Source organism: Apteryx rowi, unplaced genomic scaffold (assembly GCF_003343035.1).
Source record: "Apteryx rowi isolate R43461 unplaced genomic scaffold, aptRow1 scaffold_57, whole genome shotgun sequence".
NCBI lineage: Eukaryota > Metazoa > Chordata > Aves > Apterygiformes > Apterygidae > Apteryx > Apteryx rowi.
This window is the reverse complement of record NW_020450838.1, coordinates 1,274,067-1,297,050: the sequence shown is the minus strand read 5'-3', so window position 1 is coordinate 1,297,050 and position 22,984 is coordinate 1,274,067. Positions and strand designations below refer to the sequence as shown.

Genomic DNA, 22,984 nt, shown 5'->3' with positions numbered 1-22,984 from the left:
TCCAAGATGCTCAAAAGCACTGAAGTAAATTGGACTCCTCGCTCCTGTTGCATTTCAGTAATAAGTTGGGTGCCTGTTGTTGTTTCACGGAGGGGGGAATTGCATCTTTTGCACCAATAGTAGATAAAATAATTTCTATTTGGCATTTGCACACCACTTCTGGAGTTCATGGGGCTGTGCAAACAACTAATATGTCTTCACAGCATCCATGCTATAATTGTGCCAAATACACTCTTCAGGAAATGAAGATAGAGAAATTGAGATTTGTCTGAGAGCAGCACGGTGAGCGCTGACAGCAGAGCTGGGGTTACTGCTCAGGAATTCCCAATCCCCTCAGCGCTGTGTGCGTTTCTATGGTGTGTGTTGGGAAAGTGGTTACGATCCCCTTTTCTCTCAAAATCAGGAAATAGGTTTGAAAGGAACCTTTTAAGAGATCTAGTTGATTTGGTACCCTAAAAGAGAGCCAGCTGCATTTAAATCATCTATCTAAAGATTTCCCTCAAAGTCCAGAGCAGAATATAAAGTTTCTTTTTAAAGTTGATAAAGTAAAAGTTCAAATAGCTTGGGGTAAAAAAAATCAAAACCCACCAGCATGTTGTGAAATTGGTAGTAGGTTGCCTGTCGTTGCTGAGAGTAGAGGGGCAAGCCCTGGTTGACCTGATGCTTAACTGAAAACCTCATGACCTTTTTCAAATCCTCCTCCTCTCAATTATTAATATCTTGTGCCTTGGGAATATGATTATGTTGTGTGTCAGGTCATGTCATAAAATGAGCTTTGGTTCCAGATATTCATTAAAAGGCCCTCCAGTTCTGTACTGGTAGAACAAAAGCAAATTAACCTCTCAGTAACATCTCCAAATGCCTTTCCTCAAATCTGCCCGTGGTTACAATAACTTGTGTGACTGCACGAATTGTGTTGGTTTAAGCAGTATATCCGTTTTCAGCTTCTTATCTCTGCAGTTACTGTCCGTGGCCTGTCTTTCCTTGACTGACTGAGTAATATTCTTCTTTTAATTCTAGTTAATCACTTGGAACTCTGGAAATGGAAACAGGCTTTGCTTTACTCTGCAATCTGCAAGCTCCTCTGTTTGCTTTGATTGCTGCACACTGTGCCGCTTTCGCTTGTGCGGAACTGTAGTCATTTGAAAGCCAATAATGGAGGCCCCTATCTGCCCCTGTTATTTAGACGGTGATTATTTCGAGCAGGGGCAGGGAATCAGCCAGTCATTCCCCGCTCTGCAGTTTGCACGCTGAGGGCTCCATCCTGCCAAGCGCTGAGCGCTCGAGGTCCGCGCGGCTCCGCGGTCAGCACCTCGCCACCATGCTCCCTGTCAACGACAATTTTGAACCCGGAGAGTCACTTACTCTCTTCCTGACTCCATTTAACCTTGGCTGTAATGAAAGAGGGGGATAATCACGTCTGCCTCTCTTAGGGGCAATTTGAGGCTTAATTTATTGATATTGGTTAAAGCATTTGAGATCACCCGTTGAGAGGTGCTAAAGGAAGCTGAGGGCTGACAGGGGAGAGGAGCCCTCCTGTGCGTGCGGAGGGTTGAGCACAGGCGGCACAAATGCCACAGTCTCACAGATTGGTAGCTTTTCAGATCTCCCCTTCTGAGGAGTTGGTCAGGACTTTGCTATGAAAATACTAATAGTTAAAATCAGTAAATTTTTTATGGAAGCAATCTACAGCATTAGAATTTATGCATGTTTAATCTATCTATCTGAAAAACATCTCATGTAAAATAAATGCACAGAACTTTTTTACTTTAGTTATCACATCCTATTATGTTACAAGACGCTAAAAGCAAACGCAGAAACAAGTTGGGTGAGGTTGTACATGTTACGTATTAATGGTGGGCAAAAGGTATGGGCTAGCGCTCTCTGAAGTCGAAATACCCACTCRGCACTGATGGAGCCGGGGTCAGGAGGGACCTCCTGGCTGTAGGGCAGGGATGTCACGCTGCGGGCACCTGGACACTCGCCACCAGCTCAGGGACAGCAGAGCCATGTCACCTCTGGAGCAGGTCCTGGCCAAGGGCAGGCTGCAGTCGAATCGGGTGGGCAGCCACCAAGTGGAAGCATTGCTTTTAGAAAACCATTCCCTTCCAAATCAAATGTCGCCAGGGATGGGGAATGTGAATTTCTTGTCTGAATTTGACCGGCTTCCGCTGCCAGCTAGCTTTGGAGGTTACTTAGCCTTTGTCACCTAGCGAGCTCTTCTTGATTTCTGCCACTTCTTAGCCTTTGGATTTAAGCTGTTGACTCTCTGAGCTTCTTGACTTCCTTTGCCATGAAACATGCCTTCCAGTCCTGTTGTCTTTCTGGCAGGTCTTCTCTGAGCACCCTCCAGCTTTTGAACTCATTCTTGGTTTGTGGACCCAAAACTACAAGCAGTATTTTGGAGATGCCGGGTATAGAGGCCCTCTCCACTCCTACTTACTATTTTCATTTATGCATTCAGTGAAGTTCCTTTTGACAGCTTCATCTTTTTCTTTTAGAGGTATATTGCTAGTATTGTTTGGATTTCTTTTGCTTTTAATATATTTAAAGCCGCTTATATACTTAAAACATCATTATTAGCTCTGCTGGCAGTAGATACTGCTTTGATGTCCATTTGCTTCCTTTATCTATTTTGTACAAATTGTTAGCTTTTGATTTATATTCATTAAAAACAGCTTCACCTTCTATGTGCTATGCTAATACAAATTCTACTCTTCTAAGAAAACTGAATTAACCTTGTATTGTTCAGATGTAGAGAGGTTATATTATATCACTTGGCTTTGTAGTTTCAAATTAAAGCATAAAGTAACTTAAAGGCCCCTTTTCATATTTAAGCAAATAGAAACCTGTCTTTTCAATATGGAACTTGATTCCTTAGGCAATTCTGAAAATTTTGCACAATTTTATTTTAAATTTAATAAGGTGAATATTGTCCAACAGGGTGCATCTGTTTCACACACTGTGTTGGAGACAGCTTTATAATTGCCATCTGGTCCTAATACTTTTCTACATTGGAGTTTTAAGAATGTCTAAGTTTTTCTTTTGTGCTTTTGTCACCTCCTCACACTTCACTTGGTTAAAAAAAAACAGAAACTCTGGCCAATGAAAAAAATCTCCCTTTGAATCTAGTAAAGATATGCAGGTTATTCACTTGACTGTTCCATTTCTTTAAAACCATCTTGGCATCCCATCTGCATCCCATGGGGCCGTGCAGTTACGGGGAATGTTTACAATTATGGATACAGTATATTATTTCTGGAGTTTTAATGAATTACTCGCACAGCATATGCTTGATTACTCTTATTTGGGGGCAGTGTGCGCTTGTTTTTTAATACCAGTTTTGTGTTTTTCTTATCTTACCTGACAAATGTTTTATATTATTTCTCCTCAGTCCGATTTTTGTTCCCACCCACCCACCCCAAAAAAATCAGTTTGCAAGGAGACGTTAGTACTTAGTAAATTTTTCTATTTGCATGTGTAATAGCTTTGTTTTAACATCATCTGCACAAACTTTTTGTGGCATCGTTTTAGGAAACCCTATCCAGCTTTACCCTGCAGTTCTTCAAATTTGATCCTAGTCTGACATTTGGTATTTCTCAGAGTCCTCAAGCCTGTGGTTCAGTGAGGATGCATCCTGCTTTTATGCCAGCCTCTTCCAACGCTTTTCTGTGTTCAAACCAAAGCCTGTTCATTGGTTCCTTCCTCAAAACACCGTGAGAAGATGCCATACCATGCAGTTGTTCCTGCTATCAGTAAATTCAGTCCACACAAAATAAGCCGGGCGGTGTATTTTCCATCACTTCAGCTCCCATGAAACACTGGCCTTAAATGCCTCTAGTTAGCAGAGATTTAGCCTGACTCCCTCTCCAGCCCACAGTGATAATGGGTCTGAATGAAGCCTGCTTCCTTACTTGATTTCCCTCATCTGTTGTTCGGCACACATTCCTCTTGGATTTTCACCCAAAGCAACAGTATCTTTCATGTACTAAATAAGTCCAGAACTACTTAGTTTTCAAGGTCAGAAAATGTGACTGTCCCCCCTGTGACTGTACCACAGTGTGCCTTATCAAATTTATGGTGTGAATGGGGGGAAAAACACCTGTAGAAATCACTCAGTTGCAGTAAAATTTTAACTTTGTAGTGCAATGGTAAGTAAAGCCTAGGACCCTTCTGTTGCAGGTGTTCTCGTACAGATCTATGGACCTGTGGTTTAAAGAGGCCGATCTGCTGGAAGGCTTCAGTGGTCGGGCAGAGCAGCTACTGCCGTGTTTGCGCACCGCAAGCCGGACGGGAGGGCCTCTGAAGCRCAAAACTTTGAGCACAGAGACAGCTGAGAACATCTGGCCAGAGCTGTAATAAAGTTGTATCATTTGCAGATCAGGAACGGAGAATAGCCTTAACACATGCTACTGCATGTACATGAGACTTCAAGCCAGGCTCTCTTGTTCGCCTGCCAGGCGATGCAAGTGTGTTTCTGCATTAGGAAATGAAGTTAGCTCAAGATTTTCAAGAGTGATTAGAGGTTTTGAGAGCCAGTGTTGGGATCCTGTGGAAAGGCTGGATGTTCCAAGAGCAGGTTTCTTTCAGCTTTCTCAAGTCAGGCACAGGAAATTACTGTTCACTTCACATCTGCTGTTAACCCTGATGAGATCAAATTTGACAGTGATCTAAAAATGAAGAAAGAACAATTGGTAACACAAAGCGCTGGTGCCTATGTTGGAGGGCTCTGCTCCCAGAATAGTCAGTGCTACTTCCAAAGCTGCTCTGGTGGAAGTCCACCACTTGGCCTCAGAGGGAGCATGTGCTTCTACTGTAGCAACTGAATTATCTAACTGCAATGAAACGGGATGCATCTTCCCACTTCCTTAGTCTGCAGTGACTCACTGTCCTATACATACCACCAAGAAGGGAGTAGAACCTTTTGATCCTTGACACCTTACCTGCACCTTTAGGTGCCTCCAGTTCAATCACTTTCCATTGCAGCCCATCTGGAAAATCCTTTCCAAGGAATCTGCACACTTTCCTATCTTCATATACGCTTTCCTCTCTTCATCTACCAGGCACTGTATATTTCCTTTCTTTTCACATTCAAATCTTGAGGATAGTGTTAACACTTAAAATAAATGTGTGATAGTGGGTGTGAAAAGGGAACGGGAAGAACAAGTTTTCCGTCTGTCAAAATGAAGACATCAACCTCTGCTTTTATTTTTTTTGCCATGTGTGCTTTAAATAGAATGACTGAATTGGGTGTCTTCCAAGTGTTTTCTGCATTTGGCAATYGTTTTAAGTTGTAACAGATGAAGTTCTGCTATTCCATATGATATGCTCCTTCCCCCTTTTTTTGGTGACTCCTTGAAACTCCTTGGGAATACAGCACAGCGTTCACATCTGTTCTGTGGATAGATGTCCAAGACTAACAAAATGCCTACTGGACTTGGAGTTAACTCTGCCAAAAGCCATATGGTTGTGTTTTGGTTTTGCAACCACAGTGCAGTAAAGAAAGGAGGCTGGGCCAAATGAGAAATGAAGGGAGGAGGGATGGAGCTTCAGATCAGTAAATGAAGGTAACTTTTGAAGTTTGGTATCAGAATGGGAAGATAAGGAGGAGATCAGAGAAGCAAAAGTACAGCTGTGAGCATAGATTCCTTTATTAGGTGTTTTGAATTACATGGTACTCACCTCCTCTGTGTAGTGCTCTTGACCACAACCTCAGAGCATATTTGGTTTTGCCCTACCTTTTTCAAAATACCATAACAATCTAGATAATTTTGTGCTTCCTTCTGGCCTTAAACAATGTGCATCCTTGCTGAGAACCATGCTCAAAGCCCTTCTGATGCCGCCTACTGAACACTGTGCAGCAGTAGTTGCTTGCTAGGATGGAAGGAGCATGGAACAATTGCTGGCACTCCTCTGAGAAGTTACCAGCTAAAACTCTGGCACTCTGACAGTTTTCTTAATGGCCATCTGTTGGCCATTGTAAAATGACCACTTGCATTTTTAATAGCAATTGAACTTTTCTGTGTCTGAAGGAACATGCTTGTTGTTTCACGTTTGGTCTCCTTGAAGAATGTGGCTCACAGAAAGCTCTAACCTGCTGCAGCTTCACTAGGGGCTTAGAGTGAGAATTTACCAAATGCCCTGTCCTCTACAGATCCAGCACACGGGAGGCTGGAAAACCTGTTGACCTTGATGTGTTGTAAAGGTTTTGGGGCATGGGGGGGGGGGGGGAATAGGAAGACCTGAAGTCTTGTATTTCTCTTGCAGTATCTTTTACTGAGGGTTTAAAATTTGCTGTTTGGTGAAATCTAAATCTCAAGCTCAGGATCATGAGTAGAAAGAGGGCTCTGAAAGGTTTAAGCCTTTGTGTTTTTGTGTAACAGCTGGGCACACTTTCCTGTAAACTGTGGTGTTTAAAGTTATGGGCTAGGAGAAGTGTTACTGTTTTAGGGGTGCCTGATTTTTCTCATATTTTGTCTCTGAAATTGTTTTTCAGTATTGTCACTGACAATACTGAAATTCTGATTTATTTTTGTAGAGCAAYATTAACAGGCCAACTGAGGCTGTCACCCCACAGTACAGGTTATTATACAAAATGTGTCAAGAGACAGCCCTGACCCGAAGGCTCTTCTGTTCAGGCAGATAGGACAGGCAAATGGTGGGAGAGAAAACAGGTCACCGAGATGGGTTGATGGACATGGGAGCAGTGCCTGGTAGCCTGGAGCGCTAACCTCCTTCTCCTCCTCCTCCTCCTCCTCCTCCTCCTTCTCCTCCTCCTCTTCTTTTTTGACCGTTTTCTCTCTGACAAATGCCAAAATGCTCAACAAAGTTTAATAGTTTGCAAGCTGCAGAGGACATGCACTATCTCCCACTGAAACACAGCTGCCTTGAGGATAGACCACTGCTGTCACCATGCTGCATGAAGAGTTTGCGGCTGTTAAGGTGGCTTTGTGGAAAGCCTCAGTTTCTTGCGAATTGTCCTTTTGACTTTCAGTGGGATTTACTTGTTAGTTACTCCATAGACTTTCAGTGGCATTTATACCCTTGTGTGTCATTTCAGTGCTTTTAAAATTCCCTTCTGGAGAAAAAATACTCTAAAATTCAAAGCAGTGCATGTAAGCAATGCAGTTGCATTTTGGCTGTGATGAAAGGGATGTGCAGCTTATCCTTTGTGAAAAGGGTTGCACGGCATTTATGCAGAGATAACTGTTTTTCTTGTCACCTAAAAGACGGTGCATTTTATGAGACAGCAGCTTTAAGCCTCCTAAGAGGGTGTTTGTTCTGTACTGACTTAAAAATAACACGGCCACTTGTTTACCAGTATTTTACAATGATGCGCAGCAGTAACATAAGCTATAATTGGAGCTTGTGAGCAATTCGCCTGTGCTTTGTTTTATTCTTATTCAAAAGTAATAGCAGGATGAACTTTTGTGCCTTTGTTAGAATTATACAGGCTTGACAGAAGTTTGTCCATTCTCCCCACCCCCCGCATCTAAGCAAAAAAAAAAAAAAAAAGTCCTGATAGTTTGCTTGGGTACAATCTTTTTACACTAAGTTTGGAAGAATAATTTGTTACCAATATGTAGGTGCTTTCCTTTTCAAAGCCTTACTTAGTATTGAGCATTTTGAGAGTAGTTCAGATTAATCATAGACAATAAGCACTGCTTCTGAATTAAGAGTGCTCAAATCTGGATCTTGAATCAAGAGAGCCATTTGTTCCCCTTGGGTGGTTTCTTCTAAAACGTCTGAATAAATTCAGTATACGTTAAAGCAAGCAAGGGACAGACTGGCCTTTTGCGAAGACTGTTGTGGTACAAGCAAGTCTTGGCCAGTCTTCCACGCAGAGCTTTGGGTCTGTAAAACTCTTCTGGGGTTACCAGTCCCTTCAAACCCTGCTGATGTGTTTTGTGGTAAGCAGAAGGGGACTAGAGAAAGGCCAACAGGAGTAATCTTAGCCTGAAGCTGGACCTCTGTCCTCTGTATGTGAAAGGTGCGTTGCCTGTTGGACTTGCTCTTCTCCTCCTCCCCTGTGATCCCAATGGCTTGGCTCTAAAACCAGCAATTCCCAAACACTTCTAAACCCTCATCTTGGTTTTTAACATGGAGTTTGTCTTCCAGCGACTTCCTTTACGATTCATTGTGGAGTCCCCTTCCTCCTCCTGTTCACAGCTGCCCTGTCTTTATTCCTGTTTCCAAATGTAGCTTGTATCTGTGGCAACAACAGTAATAACCTGTGTGGTAATACCCACGAAGAAGGAYGACAGCATGAAAATGGTTTGTCCGTTTGTGGCTAGTGATCTTTCAATGCTCTTAAGTGACCAGAGATAGGGAAAAGACACTTGCACCATGGTCCCTCTATGGGATGTTGCTTAACTGTAAGTATACACTTAAACTGCTTGAAGTCAGATATATTTTAAACACATGCTTAAGTTCACGTAGCTGACAGATGGTCTATAGATGCCTAGTCCTGCTCTTCCCAGAACGAGAGAACTCTTACCTAGAGTTCTCTTCAGTACTAATTTTTCACTAATTCACTTATCTGTCTTGAGTTTGTCCCAGTATCTTATTTACCACAAATGTTCATACTGTTTTTTTCTTCCCGTGTCAAACAGGGTGCCCACACTGTAAAAATTCCATTCCGCATTTTACAACTGCTGCTGAAGTCTTTAAAGAAGATCGAAAGGTAACTTGCTGTTAATCACTTCTGAGATATTTAAGAACCTTTTCCACCATTTGTACTTTACAGGCTTTGCTTACTGATAAGGTTGTGGGCTTGTAGTTAAAGTTGCTGTTAAACTAATAGAGATGTATCTGTATCTTAAGGGCTATATCTTTTGTGGTCAAACTGAGTTATACTTTTAACCTGTTCTCTGTTTCATTTGTTGTCTTTCTGTTTAATTCTTTGTGTGAGAATCCTTTTCTATGAAGCAAAACACTTTTATTAATCTTTCAGTGAGAAACAAAGATAACTTGCATCTTCTCCATTACCTGTCAGGTTTTGTCAATTGTAAATGGAGCGCGTGTGGAGAAACCACAAGCTGTGTGACAGATCCAGAAGGCCTCATTCATATAACTAATCTTTGCTTGTATAAATACAATGTATTTATGTGAGTTGGCTGGGATGCTGTGCCCTTCTAGGTCCCTTATGCTTCTGCCTTGATCATACATCTGGTGGCTGAAGCACACAAGCTAATTCCATTGCATCAGCTGGGCTATTTTAACTGAGTGCATGCATATCTGGGATTAAAGAAAAAACGTTATCTTACACCTGACATGTTACCTTGTGCCTTGCGTTTCTGCCAGACTAAAAGGATTTGCACAGTTAGGGCAACTCATCAATTTATAGTAACTTGCTCTGCTGTAATAGCTCAGTTGTATGGCCGTACACTTGAGAATCCTTCTCCTGGGGAATATTTCTCCMATGAAGTATTTCAGGTTGAGTTTTGATGAAATGTGTAATCCAAAAAAAAAGTATTCTGGATCCCCACTATGTTTTGGTCCCTTTATTTCTTGCTGTATTTTGAAATTCCACACCTTTTCTCACTCATTAAAATGATGAGAAAGAAACTGCCAAAGAGAGTCTTTCATTAATGCATTGAAGCACTTGGCTTACTTGAATCACCTGAGTCACTGGATCTAACCAGGTACCTCATTAGAAACCTGCTTATTATCTTTGGCTGAACTGTGTTTCATTCTGAACTCAGTATTTGTTCTAACTTCATGAACGCCTTGTATTTAGATGTGGCATGGAAAAGATTTGACAATTTAATAAGGCAGTGAAGGGCTAGCTGTGAAATAGCTGTACATTAATCTGCCCGCTACCATAAGAGGAAAGAATTTYGGTGGTGGTTTTCCTTCTTTTCCCCCATCTTTTTTGTAACTCACACAAGATGCATAGGAATGTCACGAGACAAATCATTCTTGTATCACTGAATGCATAAAATTAGAAGTCCATCACTTATGCCCTCTGGCACAGGTCGCATGTGGAAGGTTTAGAGGCACACAGCTGTCGGTTCTCTTCCTGCTATAAGTTTATGTGTTCAGATACCTTTTGGTTACTTGTTTGTTTCAAAGATCTCTACGAATGCATCCTTGTTTTCCCACTTTTCTCTTAGTTCTAAATGAAGCCTCTCTTTCCTAAACTCATTAAAATTTCACTCAGAGGAGATGTGGCAATTGTACCAAACAATGTGCAACTTGCTTATTAGAGCCCCAGGATGTATTAGCAACCAATCTGAATCATAATGCAGATTTCTGAACATCAGGCAGGCTTGTGAAGCTTTCAGTTCAGACTGCAGAACGTTATGAAAGGACTCAAAGAGCAGAACTGTGATTGACGGTTGCAACTCTTGATTTCAGTTTAAGGCTGAAGTGGGGGGGGGGGTATAAAATGTAATGAGTTGGAACAGGAGAGCCAGTAGGGCATATTAAGGCTAGTACAGTTTCAAAGAGGTGTGTGCAGTTAGGGAAAACRATCTTATTCTGCCCCAGTGAGTTATGAAAGTGCCAGGGACTGCTTATCTAGGGAACCCTATTTAATTGTTTACAACCATAACCTGCCAAGGTGTTTCTTTCTGCCAGTTTGTGCCCTTGTGGAAAAGAAAATAAACTGATGTAAAACTCAGAAGGGCAGATGGCTATTCCCATGAACAGCACTGGGCATGTTCCCATGTTTCAGATTGACCTGAGYCTTAAAGCTTTGGTTAAGTTCTGTAGGATTTCAGACTTCTGTAAAATTGCTGCTTAAAGAAGAGGGAAGTAGTATTTCTTCTTTCAAAAATATGGAAACATTACTAATTTTCATTTTTAGTCCATAATAGTGGCTTTTATTCTTTTTCTGGAGAAATTTTTTCAATTTAACAGAGTATGGTAGCATTTAAACAGCATCTTCTTTTCAGTAGGGGTGGTCCTTTAATTAATGTTTATTTCTGCAGAAGCCAAAGAAAAATCAAAAACATTCCTGCCCTTAATGGTTATAAATGGTATCTTAAAAGGCAACCTTTTGGAGACTTTGAGTCTTTACATAGGAATTTTGAAGATGAGCAGAACTTAAAGCTGTTAAAATGTGTCTTTGGCTCTGAAAATTCACAGTAACAGGGTGAATCTGGCGCAGAATTTCCCCCCGCACCCTCGTAGGGATGTGTGTGATGCTGAGTACTTTTTCCATCATCTGCACTGATGGARTCAGAGTTTAAAAATGCAGCATTCAGAACATCGGCCCCAAATGTCAGTTCTTGTTGGCCACATCACTGCTGGTGGTTTTAGCAGAAATACTGAGTCTGTGTGCTTTCCTAGGGCAGCTGGCTGTGGCTATTGCAAAACACAGCTCTGGGTGTAACCAGTGAGGGCTCTGGCATAAATCAGGGCTCTGCATGTTTCCGTGTACCTGGAGGAATTCACTGGCCTGGGCTTATTGGTGCTGAAGAGGCTAGTCTAATGAAGCAGTTAGCATGTTGCTTCCAGTTACTTAACTAAAAAAAAAAAAAAAAAAAAAGGCATCTGGAGCATTCTTGCCTTGGGGAGCTGTGGCCTTTGCTTGCAGCTGTTAGGGAAAAGCCTTTGGCCTGTGCTTCACAGCTAGAGTTTTGGCAATGACCAGTGTATTTCAGAAAATGCAAATGGGAGGATTGTCACTGCTGAACATATTGAAGAGCATGAAGGCATGTTCACTAACTGCTCCAGAGACTTTCGAAAGGGTAGCAGCTAAATCTTCAAAAATCTGCATTCTGCCTTTTGGCTGATCCTAAAGTTCATCTTGAAGGAACTGATTTGTGAGGCTCCAATTTGGATTTGGAGAAGGAAAGCTATTGACTCTTCAAGGCCCCTCATTAACGAAACTCCAGAATTTCCTAAAAGGGGCTGCTGCTTGACCAATCTTCTCCAGTTCCACAGAAGGCTGTTCATGTATGTAAGCACTGATTTAAATCAAAGCACTGCAATTGGGATATAGTGAGTTTGTACAGAACCAGTTGTAGCAGACATTGTTGGAAAGAGAGCGACTTACTGGGTGAGTTGGTTTGCTAGCAGGGAGCTGCAATTCAGTAGTGAAATGKATAAGTCCCCAATGCATATGGAGCACCAGTTTTGCAAACGTTTTTAGATTTGAAACGTGGTTTACAGTTACGATACCAACCAAACCWTTGTACAGAGTCATCCAAATGAGTTAGTATTTGAATTAGGCCAAGAATTTGAATTGTATTTGCTTAAATAGCATGTGTTGAATTTCTTTTTAATTAGACTCATTAAACATGGTAACATTAGTACTGTACATTATGGTGACTACTAATGGATCTTCCCTTTGCAAGTAGACCTACTTTGAGAACAATTGATGAATTGCAGCTATGGTAATGCTGCTAGTGTACATCAGGGCATCTACTAATGAATCTTGTGTTTGCAAGGCCATTCACGTTGAAAACAGTAGCTGAATCACAACAAGCCTTAGCAGGCTAGCTCATAACTGCTGTTAGGATCCATAACAGGTAATATAAATAGAACCCTGTAGAGTAATCCTAGAAAAGAGTGTGCATCTGTCTTATTCATAGATGCTTTTAAGACGTTTGGCAACAACAGAGTTTGTCATCTGGAATTGACTGTACTCTAAAACCATTGCTTGGTATCATTCATTTCCATGCTGAAAATATACTTTTATTTTAATTTTTTTAAGTTTATCATGTGTCATTCCTTTCTTGAATCAATATTCAGTTAGTTATTCGCTTTCATTTTCATAACAAAAGTCAATATTAGCTCCAGCAGAGATTTATTTCCTTGAATCAATAAACTAGTGTGTGGTGGCACATATTTTAACAGGAGAGCAACTAGGATTGCAGGAGGTATTTTTAGTGTATCATCACATGATGATTGGGAGACAAACTGTTAAAAATGAAAGGAATTTAAGAATCAGAAAGGGGGAGTTACCTGAAATGTCAAGGGATCCCACTTTCAATTTTCTACACATCCATTTGAACTGCTAGATGTAATTGTGTTCTTTACCTGCAAGATCCCTCTAGAACAAAGAGCTGTTTTGTAATTCTGCTGGAACTGCGATGCCTGATGTATGATTATATGATGCTGCAAATACTTTTTTCCTTCTAACACTTCCGTGGAAAAAAATAAGGTGTCATCCTTCTGTTACAGTTGTGGCATGCAGAGATCAGTGGTCGCATTTTCAGCAGAGCACCACTTCTATTTAAGCACCTAAATTAAAACTTCTGATTTTTGCAACAGCTCAGCATTCTTGAAATTCAGACCACTTCATCTGAACGATATGCCACGCTCTATTTCCTCTTTAAGAGCTCTTCAGAGCTGGTCATACATCAGTCACTTTCTAAAGCGGTGCAGAGTGAAGTTGGCAACTCTACAGTTGAGCTTCCACTTCTTTGGTAAAACTGTAACGCTGCTATAGGACTTTCCTATTAGGACAAAAATATTTTCCAGTCCCAGATGCTGCTAGAGTCATGTGAACTATGCTGACTATGAAATACAGGAGAAACGCATGCTAGCCYGGTATCCTAGTAAAATGTGACTGGTAAAGCTACATAGCAGTTGTGTGAAGCTACCAGTAACATCAAGAGTGCTGGATGTCCTCCAACGAGTTTCCTCTGGGGTCCAAAGTTTTCCCACTGATTGTCTTTTCATTTGATAACTGTTTTGTTCTTGTGACAGTTATTAGCTAGGGTGGTGATAAACCTGAATGGCAGAGCCTCTGGGAAAATAATTTTGATGCATCCTCAATATTTAAGGCAGTGCAGCTTTGGGTTATGGAGAATCCATAACCCTGTAGAGTTTTGTGAGTATTGCAGAAATAGCACTTACAGTTTTTCTTGTTTTGTTTTGTTTTCTGTATTTCAAAATGATTTTTCGGTTGATTGTCCCTCTGGCTACAGGGAAGTTTAACAAGGCCCAAGAAATTAAATGTTAGCCCTAATAATCAAAAGCTACTCAAAATGCAAACCTTTCTTCTAAAAACTGCTGTTATGCTAGTTTTTTTTTTAATTTTTTCTTAATGAACAAATATGTATGTAAGRGTCTTGCCATCAGTGTCAGGAGAGTTTCCTGCTGTCACAGATTTGTAGAATTTTTTTCTCTTGATGAGGAAAAATTTGTACAGAATTCATGAGATGATGATGCAGAGTTCCTTGGCTGCRGGATATATTTCATGGATGTCATATGCTTAATCTGTCTGAAATTTTTGGTTAAAATATAGTTGTTTTGACGAGGTAGCACATGTATCTGTTGCTAACCTATGCTTTCCAGTGAACCTCCATGCAATTTGYTGCTGATGGTTAAATTTGAAGATCATTTCTGAGAGTAATGTTCCCCAGAAATCTTTAACCAGGTTGGGGCAGAGGTTTTGTGGGGGTGAGTCATTTTTCCTCACTCAATTTTCTTCTTTAATGACACAGAAAAACTAACCATTGATAAGAAGATTGAGAGTGAGAGGAAGACTGCCCTGCAATGTATCACTGCTCACTTGAGACAGGACTCAAGCAAAGACATTTTTGGGGAGCGGTGGGCTGCTGCTTTTCATGTGCAGTATTGCAGTGTAGTCATAAAGTGATTCACCCTAACTAAAACTACTGTAGGAAACTTCTCCATCAGAAGTGGAGTTTGTGTTTTCATGGACCRTGGATATTAATCAGAATGAAGCAAAGGGCATCAGTTCTGTTTGCTGAAATTCTTGTATGTCTTGGAGTTCAGTTGTCTAAAACTGACAGAACTGAGATTAGAATTGTTCCTCAATCTAGAAATGTGTTTTGCTGCAAGAAGTGTTTTTCAGCATTACTTTTCTCTTTTGTAATGTACTGTATTTGATCTTCCACTGTGAGACAGGCAAGACAATTAGAACTGATGCTATGGTAATGAGTGCATAGAGACAGTAGCAACCTCTATATTTAGGCTGCCTTAACATTTCCGCTCTAAAATAATCATGCAAACTCTCCTAAGTACTCTTACTCTGCTCCTGTTGGCAGCAGGCATTTGAAATCCAGCCCCAGGATAYAGTCTTGGGAATTAGACGTCTCTCTGAAATTTTGCTCAGGTCTGTATGAGTCGCAAGTTTTTTGAAAATTGCCATTTCTCTTCTCTCAGTGGCTGTAAAAATAACTGAATGTGAATGTTCTGCCGAGCTGGGCTCAAAATGACATTTGCAGGAGCAGCAGCGAGTCCGTGGGGCTGTGCGGGAGCTTGCATCAGGAACGCTTCAGAGCATGACAAACCATAGGAGCGTCCTCCACCCCCTACCCTGGGTGTAGGATGCRTCCCTTACTGTCAGGTCTACCAGGCAGGCATACCGGTAGGCTAACGTGGCTCTTGCAGGCAGGCTTGGAGCAGGATCTCTGTGCACTATTGCRCTGCACGACAATGCAGATTTACCAGCTTAGATTTTCACATGCTGCAGAAGAGAGCTGTACCTCAATCAATCTACTAAGCATTTCGTTCAGAAGCCACCTTCTTATATTCCATTGCTCACCTGTTTTGAGACAGCAAATATATGCTGAACAGGGTCGTCAGTGGCTTATAGCATACCGTTCCTCCACTGTGCCCTCTCCTGGGCTTYGCTGGAGAGTCTTGTCACAAAAGCCTTTTATAAATGGAATTGGGCTTTTTGGTCCAACCAAGGGCAGTCTTGATGTTTCCACAGAGATAGAGACAAAGAGGCTTCTCTTCCTTCCAGTGTCTTAATAACTTATCTTCCTAATCTCCACKGCATTATCTGAAAACAGACGGGTCATCGGTCATGACAGTTTTGCGCCTCAGACCAGCTACAAATATCCAGATGAGCACACATACACCTTCCCCTTTTTTTGGCCATAATCTCTCCCCTTGTGATATTTAGAGTACTGAGAAAAACAGTTTGTTTTATTCTTCCTGTTTTCAGGGAACCAGGACTTCCAGTATTCTCTGTGAATTAATACTGTGACATCAAAAAATGTTAATCTCCCTTGCAAGTTTTCCTATATACAGAAATAACCCAGAGGGCTCTAAATTTTGGCTAGCTGCTAAGGTCAGGAAGGCATAAATACTTGGATGAAACCTTTTTGCTGTGTATTATTCCTAACCTTTTTTTTAACTGACCCTGAATGAGTAGGAGTTTTTCTGTTTACCAAAAAAAAGGAAGAAAAAAAGTGTGATCATACTTACTTTTAACAGCTCTCAAGAGTCCTGTTTCTGTAATAGCCTTATTAATGTTTAAAACAGGAAAACAGAAACCAAATATTTAAGGTAAGAACATTGCACAGTTGATATAGTTCTTTCCATCTGAAGATAGACCCAAGTGAGATCTTACTGAGCATTGTCTTGTTAAGCTTTCAAAGCCAAAACAAAACAAGCAAATTAACTGAAGTTGGCTTTGCAAATCTGTTTAATTGCTGCTAGGATAATGAGATCAGGTTTTGTTGTTTTGATGGTGTCACCATGAAACTGGAGGGCACTGGAATATTAAGTGATCTTTTAATTATGGAAGAACGGTTCAACTGCAACCCTAAAGTCATGYGAGCAAAAGGTATTTTGCAGATTACTTGAAGGAGGCTTGTGGAATGGAAATTTCAAGTTAAGATGTAGCTGCTATGAAATTAGCACTTGATACACTGGAACCCACAATTGCAGAAATCCCTCCTCTAATCTGTTGTTTCTTTATGTAGCTTGTACCTAAACCTGCTTGCTTTTCAGCAAAGCATACCACGGAGTTGTGAAGGCAAATCTCATAAACAGCAAAATAAGTTTAGAGCTGTATCTGCCATTGGAAGAGTCGGTGTGAAATCACAGCAGAGGGCTAGGCTGCTGTAAGTAAAAGTCTGTGAACTGCATTTTGCCTTAACATCAAAAATGTTAAGTGCAAGCTCATTCTCAATAATTTGTAGATTCAGKTTTCAAATGTCAGATGCTCTAAACTAGGGTTAGCCTGAGCTGATGCTGTAGGGCTCCAGGGCTGTGCTTCCTCACGCCGTCTCTCCTGAGGCAGGCAGGGAAGGAGGGTGTTGCTGCGCTGTAAACAGGCTGAGAGCATAGCAGCCTGTTTCTTACCGACGGTTTGTTTGTGTGACAGTAGCATCTAGAGGTTTCAAAGGGAATTGGAAGCCCGTTCTGCTAATGGCTGTACGTAACGTACAGTCCCTACCTCAAAGGACACACCGAAAAAAAGGTGGGAAAGGAAATACATAGACCGAGGCTAAGACTGCAAGCAAGCAACTTAATTCCCTATTTGCGCTATGCAGAAGACAACGTTCTGGCTCCTCACCCATCCCCATTTGACCTTGGGAGAACTGAGTAGAGTTCACTAAAGCTATTTGGGGTAGAAATCATTAATCTGTTAATAGCCTGTATAAGTGATCAGCCATGATTGTCCATGAACAGAAGAGGTACCATCTCCAGGCGTTTGTCACGTCACAGGAAGCAGGTTGCATTAGGTGGGTCTTCACTGTTTGTCACTTAGCACCAAAGCACAGGAAAAATATGGCTAACATAGCACTTAACGTGGAGATTAGGAAGGTGATTTTCTACTCTGTGGCTCGAACACACCTTGCAGCTGCRCAGGCCAGATGCTGTGCAAGGCAGTGCAGTGCGCCGCTTCCTCAGGAGGGACAGAGCTCTGCCCTTATGTTCATGTGGCTTGACCTGATGATGACCACCTGATCTTCCTCCACAGCTGAGGGGTTACAAAAGCAGTTGCACTTTTGGCAGAAGACACAAGTGTCTCCTAGTGCTAGGTCTAAGCTGCAACAGCAGCTTTGCCACAAAGTGGAGTTTTGCTTTGTCTTCTACTGCCTTATGCTGCTTTTTTGCGTTTCAGATTGCCTACGCTGCGGTGGACTGTGCCAAAGAACAGAACCATGACCTGTGCAAGCAGGAGGGGGTTGATGGCTACCCCACCTTTAACTATTACAACTATGGGAAATTTGTGGAAAAATATACTGGAGAGAGAGGGGTAAGTAAAAGCAAGAGTCATCATCTGATAAAGGGAGGAAGGTCTCCTCTGCCTGTACTGCCTCTGCAAATGAAAGACATAGACTGTGTTTCTGTCAGGCTGAAAAGATGTTTAACTGCTTCTGTTACTAACTTACATGGATGAATCATTGTGTACCACACCCCTATATATCTCCGTGTTGGGAACATACTTGGTCTATTTTGGGAACATGAGAAGAAAAAGGAGTGGATTTGGTAATGCTTTGTTACATATTTTATTCTTTAAGCTGAAGCCTGCAAGTGAACGTGAACCAAGTGAAAGTGAAGGATTTATTGCATGGGCTGCTGTTGGGTGCAGAAAGGCCAGAAAATGTATMAGTTGCTCCTCTCAGTTCTGGATCTGGATCTCTTATATACCGCAAATGTATTAATAGTTTCACCAGTCTGCCAAACTGTGACAGACCATTGGTTTTATAGCAAGGCCAAAACTGTCCTTTGAAGACTGGGGGAAGCTAAATAGCTCATCCTCACTGAATCAGATTTACTCCTGGAGCTCAGGGTTGGAAGACCAGTCRTGGCATCTAGCTCCTGGGCTGAAATTTCCCTCTCGTCCTCCTGTGGCCCGCTAATGGTATGCTATGAGTACAGTGGGCAGAGATGGCACAGTGCCTTCTGTGGTTGTAAAATGCCAGAGAATAAGGAAGCAATCTAGTTATTTGTGTGCATTCTTTGTCATAATCTCTTAGAGGGATGTTACTTCTCAGCAGTGAYTGATCACCTAGAGGTACTAGGGACTACAATGAAAAACATGGGGTCTTCAAACCATCCAGTGATTATTTGCTAAAAGAGCCTTGGCTGAAAGTCGTTGCTGCTATTACAGCTCACCAAATTATAGAGGAACATGAAGAAAAAAGCCAAATTCTCAAGTCTTTTGGCAGTCAGGAGCTTAGGGAAGTCTTCATGGAGCTTTGCCTCCCACTTTTTTCCAGCTTTAGGACCACAATAATTACTGTACTGATCCAGGCGTTGTTAATGGATACTGTGTTTAGCACRGATTGTGTATCTTTTATTAAGGGTAAAGATGGGTGCAGTAGCCAACAAGTAAAATTTTAGCCATAACATTCTTTGTAATTATTACCCATACTTATAGAAATTATATATGAAAGGATGGATCTGTTGTGGCTGATAAAGAAGTTAGCAAGACAGGAGTGCTCTGAAGCCACAGTAGTTGGGAGATGATTATCCCTGTTTTGGAAAATAGACTGGCTAATCCCCTGCATGCAGTCAACCCTTTATTGGGTAGAATTAAATTACCCAACAGAATGTCACAAACTCTTTGTGGTTGACAACTGTGTTCTCTCTCCACCTTTCCTGGGCCCTGTGGTCGTCTGCTCCTGCAGCATCCAGTTAGGTTTTGGTWCCTCCTATCATGGTAATGCTGGAGGCAGTACTCAGCAGAGGGCCTTCCATAGRGTTTCTAGGTCTGTTCACGTATCTGTTTCAGTGTCAAAGGATTGTGTTGTTAAAGGACTTTCATCAGCATGACAACAGCACTTGAAGCACCTCAGCCTACTGCCTCATACCTTGCAAAGGTCTCAGGAGAAAGCAGTAGGAGCCAGGGGACCTGTGGTCTGTTCCCGATTCTGCCACTACATTGGTACATGTCCATGAGCATTTAGTTCAGTGTGGTCCAGCTGGTGTAGTACGATTTCACATGGTCAAGGAAGATGGGAGGTGGTGTCCTCAGCTGCCACGGGAGCAACGTGATGTGCTACAACAGGAGCCACGGCAGGTGGAGCAGGAGCCGTCAGCTCCCTGCTACTCTGCTCTGGAGCCCTGGCTACAGGGGCAGCACGACCCTCGGTGGTAGCCCCTAAGGGGTCCTCCACACCTCAAAGGGAATTGCTGTGCCAGAGCAGAGATTTTAGGGCACTTCACCCCAAGCAACTCAAGGGGGAGCCAGGACACCTTCCAACTTAGGTGTGCTTTTAATGGGCTCCAGATCCAGAGCTTTGAAAAGTGGGGTCCTCCTGTTGGAGCTAGTGATTGCCAAATGTCTTCAGATCATGGATGGCCAGAAGCTGTCACTTCAGTTTTTTCAATGTAAAAATAGTGAATTCTTTTTAGAAGAGCCTTTTATCATTCAACCCTCCCAAAAGCTTCCCAGCTTTTTTTTTTTTTTTTTAAGTCAAACTTTTACTTCGGTTTGTTCTCTACCTCTCTGTATTTTCCTTTCTTATCACCAGCTTTCATTGGTGTGTTTCAGGATTGCTTAACAGTAAAAATGCGTCACATTGGGTGAGGTTATTTGCCTAGAGAGCTACAATGTTTGTGTACCAATGGGCAGTGTGTTCAAACCCAGGTGCCCGCACCATTACATCTTTGAGCCTTTTAAAATGCCTGTCAGGTTCTCTTGCCCTGTGCTCAGCTTTCCTTGGAGTCAGACCACAGGAACTGCTGGCGTTCAACAGCTTTGAAAATCGGAAATCGTAAGTTGTCAAAATACAGAGGGCAGCACCTAGGCATCCACATTTGAAATTGTTTGACTGTAATTTTGATACTGACTGGAAAAAATATAGTTCCCTTAATCTGAATGCTTGAAGAAGGAGTAAAATCATAAGCAGAATTATTACAGGATGAAGAACAGTGGTAAATGTGTGTACAGCCAACAAATGATATACTAACTACTTTTAAAATGACACATGCAGCATGAAAATGTGTTTGAGCTTTTTCAACAAAAAGGCATTGATGGCATTTCTAGAGACAGATTTTACCTTGTCTTGTGAGTTCCAGGGCTGCTTTCTCTATGTACCCCAACTCTTCAGAGTTTCTCATGAGAAATGGTCGAGTTTGGAGTCTGTGGATATTTCCCCCTTGCTTTTCAATGGAGCAGCATTGGACCAGAGTACCACATGATGAGGCAATGCAGAAGCAATAACTGTTTCCTAGTTTATGGTCTGCCACCTTCCTTCTGCYGGCAGTGCAGAAGCTGAAAGTGTTCTTGATGCATTGTTTTGGTTGTATATTTCTAAAAATATGASCCATATTTTTCTTTCTTCAAAAACAGGAGTCTGGATTCATCACTTTCATGCGAACCCTTAGAGAAAGAGACCATGAAAGAGTAGGAAAGAAGAAGGATGAATTGTAATTTCTGCCTCAAAGGAAGCTTTCCGCTGCACTGTGAATGGTTCCAGGTCTATCGTTACTGCACCTGAGACTTCACATACTCTCAAGACAGAGACTTTTTTTTATAAACAGCCATGGCCATTTTGTACAATTTTGAAATAAAGTGAAACCACTTGATTTTTAAAAGGAAAATAAATTAGAATGTTGCCATAGTGTTTTAAAGAAAACTTAGCATTTTCTCTCATGTTGTGAGACTATGCCCACTGACACTCCTATGCAATATTTTTGTAGTCTGTAGTGTGTCTGTAGGTGATATTGTTTGATGGGGTGATTTTTTTTTTTTAAGATATTGCAGTACATGTTTAAAAAAAGGGGGGGGAGGGGTGTTTTTTAAACCAGTGAAGGAAAGTGGGACTTGTAAGAAACGGGTTTATCCAAATGCAGTTTCCCCTTCTTGTGAAATAGTTACACGTTCTTCAGTGAGATTTGGGGGAACAATTTTAAGGTGCTCAGGGATAAATAAAGTATTGGAGTTAATGAAGACATTAACATTGACCAGTTCAGATTTAGTGATTTCATTTTAAACTCTCTACCAGGACTGTTTACATACTTTTATAGAATGTATTGAGTTAATTGTGCAAAAATCGGCACAGCATGGATAAGATTCAAGCCAAGTCCTCCTTTTTTGGCATCAGTATTGTTAAATGCCCCTATAAATTACAGGAGGAGGAATTACATTATAGGCTACAGAATCACCATTAAAATTTATGATTGGGCCATACGAAATGTGTGTTGGAAAGTGTTATGTTTGACTGTTTTGATAAATGCATAATACTTTTGATAATGCAACAATTATGTATACTACATGTTTACATTCCAAAAGTTTGTCTGTGTTCGTATGTTGGATTTTTCCTTTTGCTCTTTTTAAGGAGTTGCATAAAGAATCTCTCTTMGACAAAGAGTCATCACTGTAAAAACTGTATTAGATGCAGCAGTCAAAGCTTGTTACACTCTGGATGCCTGAAAAAAAAGGTTAYGTTGATCTGGAGGTGCTTATGTCTTCATAGGAGGGGTGAGGGATGGGCAGGAAGTTGTGATTCACTTTGAACTACAAATAAATTTAAAAAAAAATTAATCGTTAATYGGCCTCATCCAGCTTCTTTCCCGCTGGGCTGCCCGAGTGCAGACCCAGTGCCAGGGAAGCCCGGCGTCCGGGTGTGCTGTGCGGCACCGCGGGCCGCTCGCCTGTGCGAGGCTTGGCGCCCATCCACCCCAGCGCTCAGCGGGTGGATCAAAGAGCCTTTTGCAAYGAAGAAATAACTATTTCTTGGGTCCGAAATCTTCCTTTTGCTCCTCAGCCTGCCAGTTGCATTTCCTTTTGCTGGTTTGGTTYCTCGGTGAAGCCCATGTTGATGGGCAACCTAGCGCTGTGCTGCTGGGAGGTGAAAGGCATCTTATCTCCACTGCGGTATCTTTTCCTCCGCTCTCTTGCCCAATTAGTGGCGCTGTACGTTTGGCACTCGTTAGGCTGCTGAAGCCATTAGTGAGTAATGCAGAATACCAGTAGCCTGACTGGCCTTGCATGGTGGCCGGCTTGTTCACCACGACACGGAGTTAAACGGGGATGGAGCTGGGCCAAACATTTTCTCTTATTAGGCACTTGATGAGTGTCTCCACTCAAAAAGAAAAAAATCTGCCTGGTAGTATGTAATATCCCAGCCTGAAACTAGGTTAATTTAGTTTCTTGCTGTTTTTTCTTTTCTCATAACACAGCTACTTCACACTGTGTTTAGTGCTTTTGCACAAGAATCGTGGTAACTCTTTCTTTCAAGCTATCCTCGCATTAGGTAGTGTGCGTTCTGCCCTGAATTTAAGAAATAATATGTAGTGATGCCATTAGATTTAAAATAAGGTTTTGGGGGTTTCAGTGGGTTTTTTTGTTTGGTTGGTTTGGTGG

At 41.7% G+C, this 22,984-nt stretch overlaps 1 protein-coding gene across 1 annotated transcript in view; it reads left to right on the top strand.

Annotated features, from left to right (window-relative positions):
- The window catches only part of PDIA5 (protein disulfide isomerase family A member 5), a 99,464-nt gene extending 77,295 nt beyond the window's left edge, over positions 1-22,169 (top strand). The window contains exons 18-20 of the mRNA XM_026082191.1: positions 8,613-8,683; positions 17,789-17,923; positions 20,969-22,169. Of these exons, the coding sequence (XP_025937976.1) occupies positions 8,613-8,683; positions 17,789-17,923; positions 20,969-21,049 (287 nt within the window). The 3' untranslated portion in view covers positions 21,050-22,169. The remainder of the gene's footprint in view (positions 1-8,612; positions 8,684-17,788; positions 17,924-20,968) is intronic.
- Positions 22,170-22,984: the final 815 nt, after the last annotated feature.